This window comes from Solanum verrucosum, unplaced genomic scaffold, assembly GCF_900185275.1.
Source record: "Solanum verrucosum unplaced genomic scaffold, falcon-dt-bn FXZP01000075.1, whole genome shotgun sequence".
Taxonomy (NCBI): Eukaryota; Viridiplantae; Streptophyta; class Magnoliopsida; order Solanales; family Solanaceae; genus Solanum; species Solanum verrucosum.
In genome coordinates, this window is record NW_026020211.1 from 419,764 (window position 1) to 439,653 (window position 19,890).

The 19,890-nt window shown below is 34.1% G+C and overlaps 3 protein-coding genes across 3 annotated transcripts in view; 2 read left to right on the plus strand and 1 right to left on the minus strand.

Annotated features, from left to right (window-relative positions):
* The window catches only part of LOC125830524 (uncharacterized), a 338,210-nt gene that overhangs the window by 20,011 nt on the left and 298,309 nt on the right, over nt 1-19,890 (plus strand). The window lies entirely within an intron of this gene.
* Nucleotides 14-12,173, plus strand: LOC125830514 (riboflavin biosynthesis protein PYRR, chloroplastic). The gene is made up of 9 exons (XM_049509703.1): nt 14-405; nt 905-1,039; nt 5,706-5,805; nt 5,911-6,036; nt 6,190-6,503; nt 7,109-7,228; nt 9,882-10,127; nt 10,212-10,337; nt 11,761-12,173. The coding sequence occupies exons 1-9, from the start codon at nt 37-39 to the stop codon at nt 12,034-12,036; spliced, it is 1,812 nt and encodes a 603-aa protein (XP_049365660.1). The 5' UTR covers nt 14-36; the 3' UTR covers nt 12,037-12,173.
* LOC125830523 (agamous-like MADS-box protein AGL29) lies at nt 14,528-15,082 on the minus strand. The gene has a single exon (XM_049509712.1). The coding sequence runs from the start codon at nt 15,080-15,082 to the stop codon at nt 14,528-14,530; it is 555 nt and encodes a 184-aa protein (XP_049365669.1).

Here is a 19,890-nt window from a genome sequence, read left to right on the forward strand (position 1 = left end):
TTTCTGCAATTATCTTCAAAGTTGACCACAAAAACCATGGCGCATTTGCTAGGAGGATTAGCTACACCTTTTCTCTGCAAACCCATTTCTGCTTCTTCTTCTTCCAACTACAATTACACATCCGCTTCATCTTTTGATTCTCTCTACATTAAACGCGCAGCCGAGTTAGCCGACAAATCGGCCGGATTTACCGCTCCTCATCCTAATTTCGGCTGCGTTATCGCTGTTCCAAATGGTGGAGGTACGGTGGTCGGAGAAAGTTACTTGTACGCCGAAGGGACAATTCCGGCGGAAGTGCAGGCTGTTGAAGCCGCTGGCGAGCAGTGTCGAGGTGCTACTGCTTATCTTAATATGGAACCTGGAGACTGTCACTGTGATAGTAGTGCCGTTTCCGCCATAATCAAGGTATGTTTATTATTCAATTTGATAATGTATTCAATTCAACAAAACAAGTTTGTTTATTTAGCTGTCCTTGATACAGATATCGTCTCTATACCATGTGAAATTGGATTGGTAAAGTTAGATCTCTTTTTTTTTGTTTTTTTTTGTTTTTGTGAGAATTGAGAAAAGGCACTCAAAGATACCAGCATATACTACAAGTATACAAAATGAATTTTCTTCAAAGAATTCACAGACATAAAGACATTTACTAGTTTACTTTGCTGTATTTTACTGCACAAGATCCCAATTGCATCTCTTACTTAAAGAAACATATATGTTTTAAGGAGCATGGTACTGTAATGCATTCTTGTTGGGACTTGGGAGGAGAAGTTCATGTAACACGCAAAAGATTCATCTATTTCACCATCTTGTTAGACAGGAAGATTGATTGCAAAAGTTGATAATATATGTATGCTTTTGTTTTTAAGTTTAGCAGGAAATGCAATTGATGCATCTTTGTTAGGCAGGGATTAGTAGAGTTGTTGTTGGGATACGGCATCCGCTGCAACACCTTCGTGGCAATGCCATTCACGCATTGAGGAGTGAAGGTCTTCAAGTTGATGTGCTAGGGGAAGATACACAGAATAAGACTATTGAGGTAATCTAATATGTAGTACATCCTGGATGATGCAGTTGATGGGCTTCTGTGTGGCAAATTAACTGTTGTAAGCTCTCAATTCTTAGTTCTGGAGCAATAAAACATTCTACATGGAAAGAAATAAAACATAGCGCTAACTGCACTTTTGATTTTCTTCATCACATGTGTTTTTGCCTTGCAGTTATGGTGAATATATATATATATCTGCTTCTCATATTTGATAAAATTAGAAGTCTCAATAACGACCAAAAATAAAAAAGTACCACGTTGATGGTATGGTGCTAAATATTTTTACAAAAACCATATACTCATTTTGCTACCTTTAGAAGAAATCTTTAGCTAAATACTCCCTCTGTCCAATAATACTTGTCCACTATTGACTTTACACATTTCTTAAGAAATTATAAATAGAAGGGTAATTTTATTATATCACCCTTTGAATATAATAAATATCATGTCTTGGAAAATGTAATAGAGAAATTACTATAATTAATGATAAGGGTAAATTAGGAACTAAGTGAAAAATTATCCATTGATTTCATAAAGTGGACAAGTATTGTTGGACATCCCAAAATAATATAGTGGACAACTATTGTTGGACGGAGGGAGTAGCTTTTATGGTTCCCTGGAATTTAAAAATTCTATAAAAGTTGCATGTTATCATCTTCGAAAGGATTTACATCTGATTATTAGCATTTATATTAAATCACCACAAATTATATGCTAATTTCAACTTGTCTGATTCAGACTCCTTGCTAGATACCAAGAATTTTCACGAAGTAAAATTGCAAAGAAAATTATGGTATTTCAGTATGGGCCTGAGACTTAATTCAAGTACAGGATTCTTGTTGCTGTGTCACATAGGTCACACCAGAAATCGAGCATATTGCGTCAGTTTTCATCCCTCCATGTTTATCCATTCTTCAGTCCTGGAAATATCAGTGTCAAAGGTTTGGAATGCAAGAATTTGTTAATTGAAGCAGTATTTAGTTCATCCTTGCAATTTTTTAGTGTCAAGTATTTTTCTTTATCTTTTATCTTTTGGGATCAAGTAAGGGTACATTTTATTTACAAAAGTACCAGGTACAAAGGTCTGACTGTTGCTTCTTTGACAAATTAAGGAATCCTTGAAGTTCAACTTGGTATTAACATCCTTTATGAAATCTGTTTTACACCAAAAAGCCCAAGACTGTAAAAACATCTCTATTTAGTGTTGGGGACAGTTTCCTCTTTGTCTTCAAAACATCTGGCGTTGAGCATTTTCCAGACTGCCCGAAAAACGCAAGCAGGAAGGTTTTCTTATATTCTTTGATTCTCTTATTGATTGTTTGACCTTGCCAGTAAAAGCATCTCCTTTATTGTTCTTGACATGGCTCCCTGTACTCCTAGAGGGATCCACAAAAAATACTCCAAGTGGGACAGCTGAAAGTGCAATGTAACTACACATGGTATGGGGTTTCATTTTAGCTCTCATTGAGGAAGCACCTTCTGCATATGTTAGCTGATCTGACTTTGAATTATCCACCCTTCTCCTTAGTCCATAATAGTGCATTTTGGGATTTGAGGGTACTCTTTGGAAATTGCTGATTCAGCTAGAAACTCGACAGACAGTCAACCTCCCAATCCAATAAACTTCTTCTAAATCTGATACTCCAAGTTGTTCCTTCTCTCATTCTGCAAACTGCCTCTTTATTGGCTGCTTTGGCATGTAGCTTGGGTATGCTAACTTTAAAGCTTCTGTTCAAGCTGCACATCTTCCATAAATTTTGTTTTCTTTCTCTCCCAATTTTAAGGTTTATGAGGTCAAAGAATTCATTCCACATATTTCTGATGTATTTCCAGACTGCTACACAATAAGAAGTATTCACTGATTAAATATAATCAATTCTATCAAAAGACTTGTAAATTTTTGGAATTCAAGCAAACTTAGCTAAAGTTAGGGGACAATGAAAGAAAACGATCTATATAGCAATACCAATTAGTCGGTAATATGTGTTATTGATGCTTTGTCGGGAAACAATATTACAAACGCAAGAATGATTAATATTTCTGAATTATTGTTTTAGTTGTTTTAGTTGTTTTAGTTGAACATAACTTCCTGAGTGGATTAGGATTCTTATTATTTTAGTTTTATAGGACTTTGTTAATTTTAATTTATTAGGACTCTTGCTATTGTAAATCTCTATTTAAGAGAGTTGACATTATTAATAAAATAAGTTGGATTTTATGAAGTTTCAGAGATTCGGAACTTTCTCAAACAAGTTCCCAGGTCTGCAATTCCCTGAATGAATTGCAAATTTCAGCAATCATAGGCAAGTCAAGGAACAAGAACAGGGGATTAGACCTGTCTATTGGACCTGACTTTTCAGTTAATCGTCCAACGACTTGATCCAGAACTAGGGACCATAACAAATTGGTATCAGAGCCAGTCACCATGGACAAGAATACGGTAGAAGCAAAGTTGCGAAATCTGTTACAGGAAGCCCAAACTCAAACTGAAGCAAAAGTAGCAGCTTCAGAAGCAAGGATGGACGCCAAATTCCAGCAACTATCGCAGCAAATTGAAACCTTAATCCGCACCACGGCACGTGCGAAGGGAGTTGAAGTGGGAGACAATAGCGCTGCTTCTATCCAACGAACCAACAAGGCAGGTGAACAACTAGAGATACGTTTTGGAGGAAGAAACAACAACAATAATTTTGGTATTGATGACAATAACGGAGGACGAGGTATGTTCCCAGATACACTAAATTAGACTTAGACTTCCCTATTTATGATGGAAGTGAAGATCCTCTTATTTGGCTTCACCGTTGTGAGAAATTCTTCAGTAATCAACATACGAACAACCAAGAAAAAGTCGGTTTAGCTGCTTTTCACATGGTAGGGGAGGCGCAACTGTGGGTTTATCAACTGGAACAAGAGGAACCCAATTTAACATGGAGCGTCTTTAAGGAATATTGTACTCTTCGTTTTGGCCCACCAATGAAAAGCAATCCGTTAGGAGAATTGATCAACTTGAAACAAACCAGTTCTGTTGAAGATTATCATTTATCAGAGAAACTTCCAAAAAATGTTGGCTCGTGCATCATCTGTACGTACAGACCAACAAGTAGATATGTTCACAGCAGGGTTAGTTGATTTGATTCGTCTGGATGTGGAATTGCACAACCCATCTAACCTAGTACAAGCAATGAGTTTGGCGAGAGCATTTGAGAAGAGTGCTTCTAATCCTTTTGTGAAAACTTTGACTAGCGTCGAGATGGCTGCCCGACGTGCAAAAGGATTGTGCTACAACTGTGATGATCCATATGTTCAAGGCCATCGGTGTAAAAAGTTATTTTGGCTGGAAGTAGAGGATGGGGAATCTAGAGAAGTACCAACTGACCGTGGAGAGCCTGCCATATGACTTCAAGTTATTTAGCCTCCAACTTACATCTGTCTTTCCAGAGTTCAAGCTTGAGGACAAGCTTTTTCTTCAGGAAGGGAGTAATGTTATTGATGCGTTTGTCGGGAAACAATATTACAGATGCAAGAATGATTAATATTTCTGAATTATTGTTTTAGTTGTTTTAGTCGAACATAACTTCTTGAGTGGATTAGGATTCTTATTATTTTAGTTTTATAGGACTTTGTTATTTTTAATTTATTAGGACTCTTGCTATTGTAAACCTCTATTTAAGAGAGTTGACATTATTAATAAAATAAGTTGGATTTTATCAAGTTTCAGAACTTTCTCAAACAAGTTCCTAGGTCTGCAATTCCCTGAATGAATTGCAAATTTCAGCAATCATAGGCAAGTCAAGGAACAAGAACACGGGATTAGACCTGTCTATTGGACCTGACTTTTCAGTTAATCGTCCAACGACTCGATCCAGAACTAGGGACCATAACAATATGTCTTAATTATGTTAGTAACATTTACTTTTCAGTCCTATGCTTTCCAGCAGTTTTATTAGCTCTATGTGAGGTTTGTATATCATTATAAAATGTAGAGAATCTCTAGTACTTTTTATTTTTGTTTGTATTTTGTATAATGTTGGCCTGAGAATAATTCAAATGGAGAAACATGGTCAGTGATGATTCATATAGTTAATTCCTACTCATTTTTGATGAAGGTGGAGTAGTTGTTTGTATCAATAGTAGTCCAAAGTGGTTCTTTGCATCCACTAGAGGTTTGATCCCAAATTGCTTTTGTGTGTCAATTGTCCTGCTTGATCTTCTTAAGAATATATTTCAAAAGAAACACACTAGAAAAATATCAAAGCTGTTGATATAAACTTTTTGACATAAATTACTAATGGGTCTAGCATAATATTATAGTACATTCTCAAAAAAATTATGTGCGTTTTATGCATCACTATGAATTGCTTAAAGCTTAATTTTTGATTCTCGAGACACTTCAAGATACATTACCTGTTTAGTTTTTGCATTGTTCAGATGAGTTTTAGATCTTCACTGAAATAAATGAGAATTTTTTTCTGCAAAACTTTGAGCAGAAGAAGAAAAAGAAATCTAAATTCAATGTACTGTAACTACTGTTAATGCGTTTACTGTTACTTTGATAAATCAATCTTTTTCATGGGAAGAATTTCGCATTGTAGAGCTAATTCTTACGCTCTACAATTTCTGCTATGTAGAGCTAATACTTACATTATGTAATTTTCAGGATGCTATCAAATCTTGCCTTCTTGTCAATGCTCCTTTACTATATAGAGCTGCCTGTCAAGTCCCATTCTCTGTTCTCAAGTATGCAATGACACTTGATGGTGAGCGCATAGCCTATGATGTTGCAACAACATTGTTATGGTAACAAATCACAAGTTTCATTAACAAATTTGACAATCACCTGCGACCATATTTTTTGTACACAGGGAAAATTGCTGCAAGTTCTGGTCATGCTTCATGGATCAGTAGCAAAAAGTCAAGAACTCGAGTTTTTGAAATGCGGGGTAGAAGTGATGCTGTTATTGTTGGAGGAAATACTGTGCGCAAAGACAGTATGACTCTTCTCGTTCCTCCATAAATGTCCTGAATCCTAGGAATATCCAGTCAACTTTATTAGAGATACTCAAAATGGCTTTATGCTTCTTGACTTTGATCATATATCTCAGATATTTTACTGCTGCTTTACTTTTGATTTTGGGTTCTAGATCCACGTTTGACGGTTAGACATGGAGGTGACCATCTGCCCCGGCGTATTGTATTATCTCAAACTCTTGACCTTCCAGAAGAAGCACATCTTTGGAATGTTTCTGAGGTCCCCACTATAGTTGCTACACAAAGAGGTGCAAGGAGAAGTTTCCAGAGATTGCTTGCATCCAAAGGTGTTGAAGTGGTGGAATTTGATATTTTAGATCCTAGAGATGTTATGGGGTACTTATATGATCGTGGTTACCTCTCCGTTTTGTGGGAGTGTGGAGGGACACTGGCTGCATCTGCTATTTCTTCTGGGGTCATACACAAGGTATACCCTCATTATCTTTTCTTGCTATTTATTTTGAATCTCCTGCTGAGCTGTTATTACTTGTCAGGAAGATATGTTTTTTTCTCTTAAATTTCTGAAATGGGAGGTATACAACTGAAAGTCTTAACTTTGATTTTCTATTTTAACCTATTAAGAAGTTTTTGTTCTTTTCAAGTTACACCAGTGAATGACAGTAGCTGCCTGATTCAGCGGCTTTTTACTTTAGACCAATCCAAATGGAGGATAGAGACTTGTCTAATTCTTCTGTTGTTAAACTAAATAAGGGCATCAGTCTGACTTGTCGAGTGCACATACTCATTTTGATTCACTCTATTATTTCTGGTATTGTCAAAATTTTCATCAATGCTCAGAGAATAGTATATCAAACACCCAGGGGTTCATGTTTCTTCCTTCCTTTGTTTACAGTATCACTCTTTAGTTTTTATGGTGTTCTTCATCTTATTGACAATTCAGCAGTCCTGTTTGTTGGCATCTCTTCTAGTTGACTGTGTAATTAAACATATTTTTATCTGCTCTACTGGTTTGCATATGGAGAGAAATTTTTGTTTTTGTATTGCAGTTATATATGTCAAACCTTACTGCAGGTACATGCATTTGTCGCTCCAAAAATTATAGGTGGGAAAAATGCACCGTCTCCAGTTGGGGAACTTGGAATGGTAGAGATGACTCAGGCTCTTGAACTAATTGATGTTTGCTATGAACAGGTTTGATAGGCCTCTCCTTTAAATTTTCTGATTATGTGCATAGTAGATGCATGTCTTGCTGTTACTTATCCTCAACCATCCCCCTTCACTCCAACAAAACAAAAGAGGGAAAGAGAAATGCAAGTAGTGCTGTCTGGTCTGGCTTAATCCTTAATTATGTATTGTGTGTACAAGTTACAAACTGTGCATTTCTCTCTTTTTGGCCTTACCCAAATTTCTGGTGTTATCTTACTTGAGTGTAGTTCGTTGTCTTAAGTCCTGGTATCCTTTCTGATAAATCCACTGAAGTATAAAAAAACCTTGATTTTTCTCAATGTTCGATTAGATTCCCTTTTATAGATGCTAATTACACTTAGTCGTTGAATGTTGTTGAATATCTTGCTAATCATGTCTAAGCAGCATCCTGTAATAGTTTTCCTTACTTTCTCTTCTGAAACCCCATTGCTGGGTTGTAAGTAGGGGTGTCAATGGTACGGTTCGGTTGGTTATTTTTAAAAAATTATATCATCCCAATTTTTCGGTTATTTTATAATATATAACCAAAATTAGATTTTTTAAAACCATCCCAATCATATTGGTTTCTCATCGGTATCGGTACGGTTCGGTTAACTTTCGGGTTTTTTTTTACTTTTGAAATATCACGTCAAAATATACTACTATTAAAATATTTATTTCGCAAATATGTTCTTGAAGCACTTTAATTCTTCATCAAGAAGTCAAGAATGCAAAACTTTGTTGCCGTATTGTTTAATCTTAAACATTTAATAGGAGTGTTCGCATAGGTTTTGTTGTATTGTTTGATAGAGTATCTATTACAATATCTTTTAATTTTAAACTTAATTAAGTAACGGTTAATTAAAGAGTATAGACCCAAAGTAGTCTAGTCACTATAGGCCTAGGATCTATGCTATATTTATATTTAAAAATTATTATAAAATATATTTATATATTAAATTTAACATATTGTAAATATATAAAATATATTTACATGTAAGGTTATTCGGTTCGGTTCGGGAATTTTCGGTTTTTTTCATAAATTAAAAAAACCATCCCAATTGTTCGGGACGGTTATACACTTAAATAAAAGTCCACTATTTTATTGAAAAAATAACAAAAATCAGTTCGGTTCAGTCGGTTTTTCATATTCTCTTGACACCCCTAGTTGTAAGTAGCCTATTTACAATGGAAGGAATAAAAAAAGTCTTCCTGATATGCAGAATAACCTCCTCGACAAGCTGTATGCAGAAGCTTTTTTTAATTTTGAGGCTAGCAACATGTATATATTTATATATAAATTTAAAAAGTAGCACCATAACAGTGCTATCAGTAATTACAAAAACCACCACCCAAACTTGTGTATAGAAGTGGAACACAAAAATTGGTCTTTCACCTTTCCTAAGAAGATGAGTCACTCCTATAGTCCTTTTAGGTTTCTAAGTTCTAGCAAACAAAGAAATTTGTATAAGTTTTCATGTTGGTGGAAGACTCTGCATGTGGGAGCTTCACAAAGCAGAACGATATCAAACTCAAATAAAGCAGAAGGCTGCAGTAGGTTAATGGCTAGTCTGACGTAGTCTAAGGTTTAATGAATCATTTGAACTGAATAGGCACAATGTACTCAAAGGATTCATGTTGCCGACCTTACCTAATTTGTGATTGAGGCATAGAAGATTATTTATGTCGATTTCTTACCTTGAAGGGAACTTTAGCTTTCAAAATGGAAGAAGCTAAAGAAAAAGTAGTGAGAATTTCTGCATTCCTTAAAAGGATAAGTAGGAATTGCAGGACAAATTACTTATTCCCGTGTTGCTTCTATCTCTTTCAAATAAATAAAATAAAAATTGCTTAAGTTAGAACTCAGTTAGGTTCCTCATTCAATATCCATGTGCCCAATGCTTGCATTCCAATTACACTATCTTTCTTTCTCTATTTCTCCTTCACTTGGTATTGCTCACATTCATCTCTTGTTAGTGCATATGCTCTCAGGTTAAAGGATTTTGTTTAGGTATTTCCAGGCAGAAACTTCCGCAATCCATCTGCCATTCCAAATCCTTAAACTCGTTTTAGTTACTGTTGGTCTGCTAATAAATCTGTTTATTGAGGATCGCACATTGCACGATGTAGGTACTGGGTCTGAAAAGCAGATATTACTTCCTTGGGCTAGCCTTAACTAAGTACATTTTACTTTCGAACAATGTTTCGCATCCTGTATCACTATGGTAATCTGTCAAGGCTGGTAAAAAACAAAGGTCTCTATGCCATTAATATCTTATTACTGATGTACCGAAATGCCCGAAATAATTTTTCACCTTATAGCAATAAGGTCCAACACCACATGACAATTTTTTGTTCATCTTTGTGTTTCTTTTACTTAGTAGAGTTGTAAAGTATGCAATAATTGCTAAAAGTTGTATTGCCTTTCAATTGCTCTATTATGAAGGATCCTCAACGTCATTCTCTGATATCATTTCTTTGGTAAAGCGGCAGGTAGGGGTTAGCTACTAACCACCTTCAAGAAATGAAACAAGATAAACTGAAACCTTGTTGTCCCTTTGGACTGTTTCCCCCTCTTCTGACTTACCTTTTAATCATGGCTAGTTTCTAGTTTTTCTGTGAGTTAATTTTTAAACTCTGAAGTCGTATGGATATGCAGATTGGACCCGACATACTTGTTAGTGGGTTTCTGCAACCAGTTCCTGACCTGACACCTACTATTCCATCAGTACAAGAAACTTCAGCCATTGATCCTACCATTTCTCCGTATGAATCAAGCATCATATTCTTTTACAAGACATGGGATCCATATGGTGCCTTCTCAAACTTTTCGCTCCATCCAATTCAGATGCCTGATGAAAATGAAGAACTTGTCACCTGGTCCAGTGTAGAGCATTATTACCAGGTTATTTCCTTGAAAAACTTACAGATAAAACTTCATTATTTGCAGCATCTTTCAGGCATTTGACAAATAATTCTTTGATTGAAGGCACAAAAGTTTGTTGGGGTATCTGATCCTGTAGCTAAAAGCTGTATTGAAGAATTAAAATGTGCAAAGAGCCCCGAGGAAGCAGCACGGATTGGAAGGAGAATACAGAGGCAGCAACCTAATCTGGTAATTCTTTACATTCTTTTTACAACATTATCCCTTTGCTTCTCCATGAACTATCCTTTTTTTCGTGGTTCCTTCTTTGCAAGGCTGTTTTATTCATGTGTTCAGAGAGCATAAGCATGCCCCTTAACTAGATAGCAGAATTTGATCAATTGTATTGTAAATGCTTGATCATAAATGGGTGAGGTCAGAAGCTATCTACTCCTATCAAACGGTATCTCCAAAGTGGCTTAGCACATGCGGATTCAGGATTTGAAGTTCATGAGTTCTTACTTCTTATAACAATCTCACATTAATATACAATAGTAACTGGTTCACAGTCAAATATTATAGATATTTTAGTAGATTTCTTAATACATATATAAGGTTTGGACAAAAGCTAAGGGGTTCACATGAGCTTGTAGACGACACTCTTGATCCTCCCCCTGTAGTTCAGTAAGCCAAAATAAATAAATTAAAACCCAACAGGCAGTTCTTTTTTTTTTTTGGTAATTATGAAGTAAAACTAGTTTTATTTAAACAACACAATTAACAAATGAAAAAATAGTAGTTTTGAAATGGTTGCTGGCTGCCAGCAGATCCCCAGTAATACTGAAGGGGTGTTGATTATCGAACCTATTCAGTTGTCTTAAAAAATAATTGACAATTTATTATGTTTCAAACTTTAGGATTTCATTGGTTCATAAAAGTAAACACGAAACTAATCAAAGATATTGAGAAGAAAGATATGTTGATAAAAAGAATTTGATGAGTCATGGTGGATTGAGTTACCTAGTTCTCGTTGCTGGTGGGAAGTGACAAGTATCCGGTGTAATTAGTCGAGGTACGCACAGACCTGGCCACCACAGTTTTCAAAAAAGATATTAGTTTTTGATGAATTCATTTCGCAACCTCAAACTCAGAATAAATACAGGAAAAACTTCGTATTTTGATTTACTTGTTCCTGAAAATATTGTACGGTCTGGACATCGTAGAGAATTGAGTCTATGCACAATCCCAGGGTCTAGGGCGAGGTAAGTTTGATTCCAGAAAGTGTGCTTCAAAGAAGTAGTTAAGTTGGAATGTTGGTAGCAGTATTAAGCAGAGGAGACTTTGGAAGTATTGCCTGTGTGCAACAAAGAGTTGTAGTTCAGTAGCAAACATTACCTTAGGATGCTACACTCGTAAGTTCTTAATGAGTTTTGTTTCTAAATCCGTTGTTAATTCCAGCAATTTTATGAAATTGGGCCATGGATGATCCATCGTAATCCAACCCTCTGATGCAATCAAGAAATACTTGGTCTTTACAATTTAGGCTATATTGGTTCTGCACCGCACTCCTTTTTGCCTGCTCGCAATTGGACCTTTTTATCCTAATGGTCTGTAGTGTATAATGCAGTTAACGTCTATCTTCTGTTCATTTCCCTCTTATTTCTGTGTTTTCCAGGTAAGACCAGACTGGGAATCTATCAAGATTGACGTCATGTACAAGGCATTAAAATGCAAGTTCACTACATACCCCTATTTAAACTCTATGTTGCTCTCAACGGCGGGCTCTGTTCTTGTGGAGGGTTCACCACATGATCTATTCTGGGGAGGAGGTCGAGACGGAGAAGGCCTTAACTATCTTGGACGATTGCTAATGAAGTTGAGATCTGAGCTCTTAGGTGACTCTTCAACAAGTCAAAAATCTTTGCTTCCTCAAACATCAGAAAATAATTAGTAGTGATGTTTCTCATTTCTGTCCTAACAATGTTAGGCTAATGTTGTAATCTACTAATAAAACTAAGCCTCTCGACACGCGTTGAACGTGTATATCGAGTTTTGTAATACATATTTATCTAACACAATATCAATATTGTTTAAAAAAAGTCGAATAAATAATTATAAATGAAAGAATAATGTGCACGTTCCTGTGAAAATTTGATTGTGAGTGGCCATATCAACTTGCAGTGGTTTTCCAACTGATGAGGCTAGTGAAAATCTATCCATAATACTAATTTCTTCCTCTGGATCAAATAAAGGATTCCATTTTAGGGTGTGTATTGGGTATGGCCAGTTCATGGCTGTAATACAGAAAACAAGTTTAATTTTGATTGGAGGTTAACATAATCTTTTAGTAGTGTAGCTCAAATCAAAACATATCTAGGATGTGGTAGTCACGGTTGTTCAGGGGTTCAGTGACGCTGCATAGGTCATGGTTTGGACATAGGGTTGTGGAATTGTAAAACGTACTAATAAAACATAAATCAAGTAAACTACTACTAACCTCAGATCTGCATAGGTCATGGTTTGGGTGTAGGGTTGTAAAACTGTAAAATGCACTAATAAAACATAAATCAAGTAAACTACTAGTAACTCTCTGAGGTTCAAACTTGGTCATGCGATAGTTTGATTCGCACGGCAAACCAACGAGCTCGCTTGTTTAAGTCGTGTCATTAATATTTTTTCAGTGATATTCTTATTTTTTCAGTTTCTTTATATATATATATACTAATTGTGATGTTGTGATCACGTGTGACATGTTTCATGCGAGTGTTACGTTTGGGTAAGACGGTGAATTCATATACTATCTTATAAATGGGATTAAAATTGAACTTACTTGTTGTATTAAATGGGGTTGCTTATGCATATTTTCTATAACTGGAGTGTTATTAAGGCTAAGGTGTTGAATGAGAGCTTGAAGGGGAATAGTAGACAAGTTAGCAGAGTTAGTAATGATCTTGTATTCGAAAAATCTCTTTGTGATAAAAAGGATTAAGCTATGAACTGATATGAGGTGGAATGTCCTAGATGGGGGAGTTGTTAAATAAGGGAGGTGGACTGACTTGAGATAGAGTATATGAATTCCAAGGGAAATCTACTTGTAGTAAGAGTGGTGACTTGGTGGATCGGGATTCTAATTTTATTTCCAAGTTTCGGTTTTTCTTGATTATTTTGTGATATTATGTGGAGGATTTGGGTCAAGCAATGATGCCTACCAGTTGTGTTTGTATTGATACTACTCTTGTTATGCCGATTGGCATAGTCTTCCTGCAGGACTCAATGATGTTTCTTAGGTTAAGATGATGATAATCTTCGATAGCTTTCACTCCTTTTGTTCTCATGGTGGAAGCTATGCCTTATTTTCTTTCATAAATAGTACTTTTTAGAAGCTCTTGTATCTATTTAGACTAGTTTCTTGGGAAAGGGATCAATGTATTTTCCTTACAAATGTATTTTAGTTTTGACAAAATGTGAGTATTCATATATTTAAATAAGGTGATAGCTTATAACTGTTTACTTCCTCATTGCATGTTTTAAATTGGGAACAAGGGTTTTCCTATCTAGGTGTTAGAGTAGGTGCCCACACGGCCCAGTGAATTGGGTCATGACACATTTAAGAGACTTAATTAACATTAAACAATTCTATTTTCTAATGTTGGCATTGAATATTCAGGTAGGCATGGGTCTTATCTCGACGCATATCTTTTGTTATTAAAAGCTTCATAGACGAGTCAGTTTAGTTATAGTTTTAGTTTTTTTTTTTTGTTTGCAAACATCTGTTACTTATTATTTATAAAGTATTGGAGTTATTTTCTGCAATAGTTGTATGTCCATTTATAAAATAGTTTTCACATAGTTGTTATAGTCTACAATATAGCAATAAGACAAGTCAATGGTTAGTTTGGGACAAAAAATAATTCAGAGTTATGGCCACAATCGGGGTGTAGACTCGTGGAGTGACAATACTGATGATAATTAATAACATATTTCGTACATACTTATTCTCTCTCCCTTATATTAGAAAAATTGACATGTATCTCAATCTACTTAAGAGAATTCATCTTTGTGCATCATGGTATACTATAATCATATGTCACATAACAAAAGCAATTAGATGAAAAATATTTGGTTCCTAACCCTAAATCAATTGAAAATGAGAAAATTAATCACAATTTATTGATGTAATGCATATACGTGTTCTTGTATCCATTATATTATATTTCAGACCAACATATGAAGTTTTGTGCTCATAAGCAATAGTTCAGACCAACCATATCAGATATTATTACTTAAAATCATAGCAATACATGATTGTAGCATCATTGAAATAAATTATTTTTTGAAAAATCAATACCTTATTAATATAAATTTGAATACTAGAGTCTTCACCAATATATCTATAAGTAATAACCTAGCATGATTCAACTATAATTTGAATTTTTCAAATTTCACACTCCAAAAGATTCACGTCCCAGTGAGGATGAAGCTCCATTTTCTAATTGGTTCAAATGATGGAACATTTTGGAACTAGTGTCACGTAACCAAGCTTCAAATATGATTTGTTCATTTGCATTGAGCTGCTCAATTGACTCCCACCAACCTTTTTGTCTCATTTCTGCCATTTGGTCATAAAAAGTTGTTCGAGCAATCGCAGCATCTTCTATAGCATCAAGTTCTTCAAGCCTATTTTTGAGTTGATTCACTTTATTTCGAGCAGTAATCGTGTCTAGACGAATACCTTGGCTTAACTGCATATCAGGATTCTGAAAACGAGAAACAATTGCATCAACAGTAGGGTGAAAAAATGAGTGTGGCTTACCAGCAGGGGAAATCATCATTATTCCAATGTCAACATCGCATTCTGTAACGAGTTCACTAGCTTTTTTGAACAAACCCTCCCGACGCTTTGAAAATGTGGTAAGCAAGGCATTCTTATTTTCTATTTTTTGCATTGGTATCTTTTGACGCCCTTTAGTCTTCTTTCTCTCCATGGCTAAATTCATAAGGAAATTGATGAAAAGATAGTTGATTAAACGTTTTTCAGCAAATGATACTTATAAAAAAAAAAGATATCACACCTATTTATATACTGCAAAAATTGAATTTTTAGTCAAATATTCTTTTTATCATATAGAAAATTAGGAATGTCATTAAATTTTATGCTTTAAATATATTTTGTATGCCAACAACATTATTAAAATATAAAATATTAAGTTTAATATGTAAATATTTTCATATACTCATGAAATTTGTTAAAATAAAGTTAGAAAATATGAATATAATTGGAAGAAAAATAAAATGTACACCAAAATCTTTTAAATCTAAAGCTTAAACTATATTAGGAAAATATCTTAATAGAAAATGTACACAAAAATCTTTTAATTCTAAAGCTTAAACTATAATAGGAAAATCTCTTAATGCTCTTTCATAAATTAGTCAAGTCTAAATAGACAATAAAAATAAGTGATTATAATTAGAAATACTATAAAATACATATAATATAATATAATGATGAATATCAAATTGGAGTTAGCAAATATGAATATAATTGGTAGAAATATAATTTACACCTCAAATCTTTTAATTTTTTTTTTGGATAATAAGAAAAATCAAAATTCTCATTTACATTAATAAAAATAAATCTAAAGCTTAATGATAAATATTTTAATATAATATAATATAATAATGAATATCAAATTGGAGTTAGCAAATATGAATATAATTGGTAGAAATATAAATTACACCTCAAATCTTTTAATTATTTTTTTTGGACAATAAGAAAAATCAAAATTCTCATTTACATTAATAAAAATAAATCTAAAGCTTAATGATAAATAAATCAAGTTTAGGTTTACAGTAAAAAATAATTGATTATAATTAGAAATAATATAAATTGCAGATTAAATAATTAAAATCTTACAATAAAATAAAGTCATTCACATGCATTAACATTAAATAGACATTGACTTGAATAAGATTTGAAATCTAACTTTAATAGGAAAATATATTAATGAAATATAATAATATAAAAGGAAATATATTAATGAAATACAATAATATAAAAGGAAATTAGATTAATGAAATATCAAGTTGAAGTTAGAAAATATGAATAGAAGAAAGATAAACTATACATCAATTTTTTTTATTTTTTTTTTGAATTTTTCGTATAATTAGGAAAATCAAAGTCCTCATTTGCATTAATGAAAATAAATCTAAAGCTTAGCTATAAAATAAAAATTATTTTAATGTTCTTCTTTACAATAATCAAGTTAAAAAAAACAATAAAAATAACTGATTATAATTAGGAATATTATAAATTGTAAACTAAATTAATTTACAATTTAAAATAAATTTAATTATTTTACATGCATTAACATCAAATAGATATTGACTTGAATAAAATTCAAAAATTTAACTTTGATAGGAAAATATTTTAATAAAAAAATATCAATAAATTACATTAATGAAAAATAAAAATATATTAATAAAATATCAAATTATAGTTAGCTTATATGAATATGATTAGTAGAAAGACAAAATACGCATTAACAAAAAGTAAATCTAAAACTAAATCACGATAGAAAAATATATTGACGTTCTTACATAAATTAATCAAGTCTCGATAGACAATAAAAAAAGTAACTAATCATAATTATAAATAATATAAATGCAAATTAAATAATTTAAAATATTACAATAAAATTAAATCACTCAAATACATTAGCATTAAATAGATTGACTTGAATAAGATTCAAAAATCTAACTTTAATAGGAAAATATGTTAATGAAAAACACAACATTATAAAAGGAAATTATATTAATGAAATATCAACTTGAAGTAACAAAATATGAGCATAATTAGAAAAAAGATAAACTATACACCAAAATTTTTTCTTTTTTTTGTATAATAAGCAAAATCAAAATCCTCATTTGCATTAACAATAATAAATCTACATTTTAACTATAAAGAAAAATATCATGATGTTCTTACATAAATTCATCAAGTCCAAATCGAGAATAAAAATAACTAATTATAATAAGGAATAATATAAATTGGATATCAAAATAATTTAAAATTTAAAGTAAATTTAAATCATTCACATGTATTAACATCAAATAAACATTGACTTGAATAAGATCCAAAAGTCTAACTTTAATAAATAAATACTTAAAATAAAAATACAACAATAAATAGGAAAAATATATCAATAAAATATAATTATGAAAAAATATTAATAAAATATCAAATTAGAGTTAGGCAAATATGTAACGACCCGAACGGTCGTTATTTAAGAAAGGCAAAACGTCGGGAGAACTGGACCCCACCATCCCGCCAGAGCGGGGATGATGCCGCTACGGTGGTGGCGCCCCTGCGAGATAGGAAGCGCCAGAGCGGGATGGTCGGGGAAGAACTTAAATGACGCGAAGTTTTATTTTTTCCTTTTTCCCTAAGTGCCAAAAAGAGGCGAGAATCACCCCCAAAAATCCTCAAAAGGCTGTTCTAGGCTTGGGAAGGAAGGAGGAAGAGTTTTTTAGATAGCTTGCAGATTCCCGGCCAAAATCCACCGTCTCGTCATCCGAAAGCCAGGATTGGAGCTCAATCCCTCTGCAACTGCTTGGAGTCCAGGTAGGCTAGGCTTACTCAATTGAATAGTTGTAGATTCATGCTCACCGCGTAATATAATGTTAATCGACTGTAGATTCCATGTTTAGGCATTCGGACACGGAAAAATGGTTGATTGTACATGTACCCTAGGTTATAGATGTGATGTGTACCGTGGGGGGAAAGCTTTGTCCTGTGAACTAGGGTTAGATAATGGTTCGACTTCTAGTCTGGTGTGGTATATGCTGGTTAATAGCCCTATTGTGGGTGATGGTTCGAATTCTTGTTTGTGTGATGTATGCTGGTAGATTGATTCATAATATACATGCGTGTATGTGAATAGTGAAATGTGAATCAAATCTAATGAATGATTATGTGTGAACATCTACGTGAAATGAACCTACTACTTGATTATGTGACTATATGTACTATTCCTTATGATGTGGTCGTGATTATGGTTGTGCTGATTGGATCAAATGTCACGTTTCGACACATGCATTGGATCGAGTGTCATGTTTCGACACATATATTAGACCAGGTGTCACGTTTCGACACATACATTGGATCGAGTGTCACGTTTCGACACACTAACAGTTTGAGTATGGGTTCCATGAGAGGACCACTTGTGATTATTATGTTCATATCTAATTGTCATTGATGTTGCTCTAAAATGATAATTGAATTATGTATCCTGTATATATGTGCTTACTGCGTTGTGACTACTTGTTATTATCCCATTTACTGGAATTATCTGTGAATGAGCGTACCCATTAGTATGTAGGCTGGTAAGGGGAGACCGAGAGCTAAGTGTTAGTATTGGCTATGATTAGAGGGTTGTGTATGCTCTTAAATAATGAGAAGTGAAGTGGTGTTTGTGATGCAAAAAATAGTTAGATCCTACCTTGGGAAAGACATCAGAGTGGCGCTGCGGAAATGGTAGCGGGTCTGGATAGTAATACGATGTAGTCAAGGGCATGTTGCAAGTGGTGGGCGTCGGATTGGTGGTGGTTGCATTCAAGGACTCCTCTAAGAGATAGAATTGTTAAACTATGATCAAGAACGGAGCGAGTAAGGAGTTAGAATCAAGTGTACTAGTATCTTTTAAAGTATTCAGGAATAGTAGAGATAGGAGGATAAAAGTGGAGGGGTGAACGGTGTTGTTGCATGTTTCCTGCTAGTCGATTCTTATATTATGCGGTGGGTATCGGGTTGACCGATTATGTCTACCAGTACATGTGGTTTGTACTGATACTACTCTTGCTATGCCTTTTGTCATAGTCTGGTTGCAGGGTCAGTGATGTTTCATAGGTGAAGACGAAGCAAATCTTCAACTGCTCTTATTTTTCCTTCCATATGATGGGAGCTGCATCATTTGTTATTATGTTATACACCTTGTAAATCTTAGAAGCTTTTGTACCTGTTTAGACTAGATCCCTAGGGTGTTTATTATTTTACAAGATAAATTGTGGATCATTTAAAAACGCTTTCATTATGTAAAAATAGCATACATTTTCGTTTATCTTCAGTTTTCTAAAATCTTCTGCATGTTTATAACTGTGGCATCGAGTGTTCTCCTACTTAGGTGTTAGAGTAGGTGCCCGCATGGCCGGTGGTTGGGTCGTGACAAATTGGTATCAGATCCCAGGTTTCCGGTCTCCAGTACAAGAGCAAAATGTGGAATAGACTCCTGCGGATTGATGTATTGACTTCCATATCTAATCTTTAGGAAGCTATGAAGCATTCTAGGAAGTTTTTCCATTTCTTCTCTCCTTTTGTGTGGGTTGTCGTGTGTGGTATGGGTTGAGTCCAATTGGTATCTCAACAAAGTGAACTGAATGTCGTAGTCGCGGCTGAAAGAACACAAACAAGGCAAATTGGGTTCCAATTGGTATCTGGCCTTAGAGGCTGTATAAATGCATGGATGATTATCTAATGTTCATCCATGGAGTGAATTAAGTTAATGAACTTTGACTTGCCTATGATGTAGCTGGAAATTTTGACTATGTGCATAGTGATTGTCTGAATAATTGTTGGTGTGTGAAGCGTACTTGCTTGAATGCTACAATGTGATCGCTAGACGATTTTTGGGCTGTGACATGATATACTTAAGAGAGGGAATGCAACTGTTAGTTGAGCGTGGGCTTACCATTGATAAAAAAGGGTAAGGGAAAAGAATGACTTGAGACTGTAGGGAAACTCTGATTTCAG

What these genes read in the sequence shown, in the direction of transcription:
- LOC125830514 (XM_049509703.1), top strand. Translation starts at nt 37, where the DNA reads ATGGCGCATTTGCTAGGAGGATTAGCTACACCTTTTCTCTGCAAACCC. An exon ending in AAATACTGTGCGCAAAGACA is followed by an intron (nt 6,037 to 6,189) that starts GTATGACTCTTC and finishes TTTGGGTTCTAG; the next exon opens with ATCCACGTTTGACGGTTAGA. An exon ending in AGAGGCAGCAACCTAATCTG is followed by an intron (nt 10,338 to 11,760) that starts GTAATTCTTTAC and finishes TGTGTTTTCCAG; the next exon opens with GTAAGACCAGACTGGGAATC.
- LOC125830523 (XM_049509712.1), bottom strand. Translation starts at nt 15,082, where the DNA reads ATGAATTTAGCCATGGAGAGAAAGAAGACTAAAGGGCGTCAAAAGATA.